At 44.3% G+C, this 5,478-nt stretch overlaps 1 protein-coding gene across 1 annotated transcript; it reads left to right on the top strand.

The window, feature by feature from the left end:
• The first annotated feature begins 580 nt into the window (after positions 1-580).
• LOC144712751 (thioredoxin reductase NTRB-like) lies at positions 581-2,526 on the top strand. The gene is made up of 2 exons (XM_078587049.1): positions 581-1,751; positions 2,239-2,526. The coding sequence occupies exons 1-2, from the start codon at positions 689-691 to the stop codon at positions 2,307-2,309; spliced, it is 1,134 nt and encodes a 377-aa protein (XP_078443175.1). The 5' UTR covers positions 581-688; the 3' UTR covers positions 2,310-2,526.
• Positions 2,527-5,478: the final 2,952 nt, after the last annotated feature.

Genomic DNA, 5,478 nt, shown 5'->3' with positions numbered 1-5,478 from the left:
TCTGGGAATATCTGATCAAATAATAAATCGATCAGATCAAATCTCAGACCTCTAGTTTCCATAGAAGGGGGGTATTAAGGCCACCACCAAAATCAGCTAGGAGTCAAAAACACATTCAAAGGATGACCAAGGTTATTAAGCCGTCCAAAAGGACCATTGCTACTACTAAGCCTCATGAACCACTTGCCAATGGATCCTCAAGCCCACATCTGGGGTTTGACGGTCCCGGTCCAGTCCGGGTTTTTAGGAAAGACCTGAACCGTGTCTAAACTTTGATCTAGTTTCAGTCCGTTGTTGTTCGGCCCCGTTCTGGTCCGAACCGGTTTTGGTCTGGTCAGGTTGACTAGTCAATGTCAAAGTTAGAGTAGAAATTTTATGTTCAATATCAAATGGGTGCCCAGAGTTGGTCAAGTATATGGCGTCAACGCTGAGCTCAATAGAAGCTTCTCCGTCAAGTTGGATTTGATATTTTTAGAATTTTATAAAAAAATATTAAATAAATATCAAATATTATACTTCCTTGGACCTGAACCTGTTTGACAGACTGGTACACCCTCAAATGGAAGATCACGGCCGTTAACTCCAAGGGCGCCGTCGCCGTCGCCGTCCAGCCAAGGCAAGCGCGTTTAATGGCGGAAGCGCGGGGAAGATGGATACCCCCGGGACACGGTCAGCCGTCCATTAAGCGATGAGCGGCGGGGGAAGCTCTCGATCGAACCTCGCAGCCCTCCTCCGAAGAGCAGGAGCCCAAATCGGCCTCTTCTCGAAGCCCGCGTCTTCCCCGCAGAGGTCGATCTCCTCCTCTCCCGGACCAGGCAGCTCGAATCCCGCCATGGAGGAGGGCAGCAAAACCCTAAGATCGCGCCTCTGCATCATCGGCAGCGGCCCGGCGGCCCACACCGCGGCCATCTACGCGGCTCGCGCGGAGCTCAAGCCCGTGCTCTTCGAGGGATGGATGGCCAACGACATCGCCGCCGGCGGGCAGCTCACCACCACCTCCGAAGTCGAAAACTTCCCCGGCTTCCCCGAAGGAATCCAAGGCCTCGACCTCACCGACCGCTTCCGCGCTCAATCCGCGCGCTTCGGGACCCAGATCTTCACCGAAACGGTCACCTCCGTCGATCTCTTCTCCCGCCCCTTCAAGATCGTCTCCGATTCCACCACCGTGCTCTCCGACGCCATCATCGTCGCCACCGGCGCCGTCGCGCGCCGCCTGCAGTTCGCCGGCGCGAACGAGTTCTGGAACAAGGGGATCTCCGCGTGCGCTGTCTGCGACGGCGCCGCGCCGATCTTCCGTAATCGGCCCATCGCCGTTCTCGGGGGTGGCGATTCCGCCATGGAAGAGGCGAATTTTCTCACCAAATACGGCTCCAAGGTTTACATTATTCATCGGAGGGATGCATTCCGGGCGTCGAAGATCATGCAGGCTCGCGCTCTGGGGAACCCTAGGATTGAAGTCGTGTGGAATTCTGTGGTTGAGGAGGCGTTTGGAAGCGAGAAGGGCCTCTTGGGCGGTCTGAAGCTCAGGAACGTGGTCACGGGGGAGAAATCGGAATTGCCCGTCTCTGGATTGTTCTTTGCCATCGGACATGAGCCTGCGACGAAGTTTCTTGATGGGCAGTTGGAGCTGGATTCTGATGGGTATGTTGTGACGAAGCCTGGAACGACGAAGACCAGCGTTCAAGGCGTTTTCGCCGCCGGAGATGTTCAGGACAAGAAGTACCGCCAAGCCATTACGGCTGCTGGAACTGGTATGTTTCTGCCTTCGCTCCTCTTTTCTCATGTTCGATGTATAATTCATCGTCGCGAAGTTTTTTTTGCTTGATTGATTGTTTAGATTTATCTTCTGGCCTGCATCGATTACATGTTTTATAAATCCAGGGCTCAAAGTTCTCCGGATTAAAGAACTGCTTAAGCGAAGAACTGCATCGATCACATGTTTGCTCGGTCATTCATTGCTTTCTCTAAAGGCTAGGCTACGCAGTTCATTACTTCGATTTCCCCCTTTGAATCCTTTTTCTGCAGCGTGTTGATAAGTTTGTAAACGCAGAGACATTGATAAGTTGGTATAATCGGGAATAGGAAGTGAATTCTTCTGTTTGCATCTTTCTGGTTTTTTCTTGGGCCCATCAGAATTTCCGGTTCTACACGTCTCTCTAGATTTTTTCATCCTGTTTGAATTATTCTAAATTTTCCGAATTGAGATAATTATGGTTTTCAATTGAATTCGCTCGGCAGGATGCATGGCAGCATTGGATGCGGAGCATTACCTGCAAGAAATCGGCGCTCAGGAAGATAAGACGGATTGATTGGCGCCTCTTTCATATATTAAACTATTCGTGACGAAGAAACTCGTGGGGCCGGTTATTTTTGGACTGACCCGCTCGTTTTTTGTCGCTTGATCTGTCTCTCTCATCTCTCGTTATTGTTTGTTGAGGATTATTCTTGCCGATTCCATTCTCCATGAAGGAATCCTGAACACCATACATGGCTCGTTTTATCATCATATTCATCTTTCTTTTCTCATATCGTGGTTTGAGAGGAATTTTTTCCGGGACCATCGATTCTTAGCATCTCAGTGCAGTGATCCTAAATAATATACTTGGCTTCTTTTATCATTCCTGCCATCTCTCTCTTCTCTCTTATTGCCGATAGATGAGGGACATTCTTGCCCAGTCTGATCGAAGAACATCATCCATAAATCCATAATACCGTACATGGCTCAGTTTATCATTACATCCATCTCACTCTTCTGCCACCATCATTTGTTGTGGGATATTTTTGTTGGTCCTTGTTGGTATTGACTTTCCAAGCGCAAGGGGTATTATTATGATGTTTAGTTTGATGATTCAAGCTATTTTTTATTGACGGTAAGGAGATATTATGGCTCATCACTTGTAAAATGGAAATGTCATTAGGGGTTTACTGTGGTTGAGAATGGGCTGCTTTTCTGGTTGCTTAGGTCCTTGAACCATAGAGGGAGCTTCTCTTGTTGGAGCCATTACACTGCAACTAGAGATGATCCAAAGTGCAAGGTTGCATATATCCACTGTTCAGAATTGCTCCTAATACATTAAAGTGTGTTGGAGTACAAATTCACCTCTAGTGGTATTGCTGTATTTTTTTGACTTCTCAATGCCAATTCTGATGTAGCCCAGAAGCCCTTTTTCTAAGACTCATTAGCATTTGCAGAAAAAGGAGATCATTCTAAAAGTTGACAAGATTTGCAGAAAAGTACCTAGTAGGGTTCGCCCAACCGATATCTGTCCGATATCTGGTATCGGACAACCGATATCCGGGAAAAAAATGGGACGGTGCTGGATATCGGATGGTATCCGTCTCTGAGGGGGTAGACGGATATCAGTATCGGATATGGGGGGGGGATGAGGACGAATAGGGTATCGGATACCGGATATCGGATGGTATCTGTCTCTGAGGGGGTAGACGGATATCAGTATCGGATATGGGGGGGGGGATGAGGACGAATAGGGTATCGGATACCGGATATCGGTTTTCGATATCTGGATATCAGAACCGATATTGAACAATAAAAATAATCTACACTTCACATTCTACCTGTTAGTTTTAAACGCGTTGTACGGTTTTGACTTATATTCAATGTTGATTAATATATAGAGTGCAAACTTATTTTTTTCTTCCATATGGGATAACTGGATTTGTATTTAATGTAAACTCAGAATCCTGTTATCCCACATGGAAGATATTAGAAAATTTTCTCTGTATGTATTAAATGAGGCCGACAATATATTTAATATTAAAATAATATCTATATCAATTACCGCTACATTTTAAGAGCCTTATATAAATTATTTATTTAATATATGAGTACACCGTCCAATAAATAGAAACAAAGATTTTTATTTCCTTCCATATGGGATAAAGGGATTACGAGTTAAACACAAAACCTGAATCCTGTTATCCCATATGGAAGAAATTAAAAATACGCGACTGTATACATTATACGAGATGTCTGATCAATTAGAAAGCTCTTTTGTTGCTCTCGTGCCCACATTAACCATTGCGTAATGTTTAACATTTAATAATGAATATTATTTTAACTATAATTCGATGTGGATATCGGTTTTCGATATCTGCATCCGGTATCCGACATCGTCATCTGCCCCGTTGAGACGGAGACGGATGCTGACATCGAGACGGATATCCGTATCGGATATCGGCACTGGAGCAATCGATATCCGATACCGATATCCGGTATCTGGATATCGAAAAAAATGGATACCGGAAAATGCCTTTCCGGTATCTGGTATAGCATCCGTCCTGATACCTGCATCCGGTACCGGTATTGGGACAGGCGAACACTAGTACCTAGAGCCACACAAATCCTATGTCAGAAATTTTTTCTGATAGAATCCTATGACATATTTTTCTTTAACAATCCTTTGATAGATTATTCTTCTGTAACAATCTGCAACATATCTAAGTCCAGACTTGTCAGCTGCTTATCCTTTATTTTAGCTTATCAGAGTTGTTTTTCTCAATGTTTTGAGTTATCCTCTATTTTGTTGTGGCCTATATAGGGCCCCCATGTACCCTTGAAGGTCTTTTATTCAAGTGTATTGTTTTACTGAAACTCTTGTTTCTTCCATCTTAGTGTTCTCTCTGCTAGAGAGTGCTTCAGAGCTTGTGGATCTAAGTACAACTCCCTTGTGGACTCAAAAGTTAGAGAAATTAGTTTTGTGGATTCATGACTTAGGAAGCTTCAAGTAGAGCAGGGCTTTTGGATTTAAGTCTTGTTCCTACACTGTTCGTGTACTAGGAGATATAAGAGCTTGCAAATCAGCCTCTAGTATAAATTATTGTCAACAACGACACCATCGTCACCTTTGCTAATTTTTACATTGGAATAACAGTTGGTCTGCAGCCAAGCATTCCACTTTCACGAAAAATGTCCAAAGTATATTTGTGTTGGCATGGAGAAATCCTAAGACTCGAGTCAGAAACTTCAGTACCCAAGAAATATTTGAGGGTAACAAGAACTTGAAAGTCAAAATAAGCAACCAACATTGTGCTCAATCAATGCATTTCCTTTGAACTATTGCTAATGATCAATCATTATATCATCTACATACACAATGAGAATTGTGATATGCCCATCAGCGCTATGTTTTAGGAAGAAACATATGATCTCCTTGAACTTGGTGATACTCTCAACTGTCCATTGCTCTAATGAATCGTACAACCAAGCTCGGGCCAACTATTTGAGTCCATATAATGCATTCTTCACTTTACACACTATATCCTATTGGTGCACTAACCAATACTGAGAGCTTGTGTCATGCAGACCTCCTTTGTGAGTTCAACATGGTGGAAAGAAATTTTCACACCAATTTGAAGAATATCCCAATTGCACTTAGCGTCCAGTGCATTCGTTGGTCGCTAACTGTCATTTTTTCCAAGGCATTCATCTCTTTGTCCATGGCTGATTTCGTGCCCAAA

Source organism: Wolffia australiana, chromosome 15, assembly GCF_029677425.1.
Source record: "Wolffia australiana isolate 7733 chromosome 15, ASM2967742v1".
Classification (NCBI taxonomy): domain Eukaryota; kingdom Viridiplantae; phylum Streptophyta; class Magnoliopsida; order Alismatales; family Araceae; genus Wolffia; species Wolffia australiana.
Note: the sequence above shows the minus strand (reverse complement) of the source record. Positions and strands in the feature narration are given on the sequence as shown.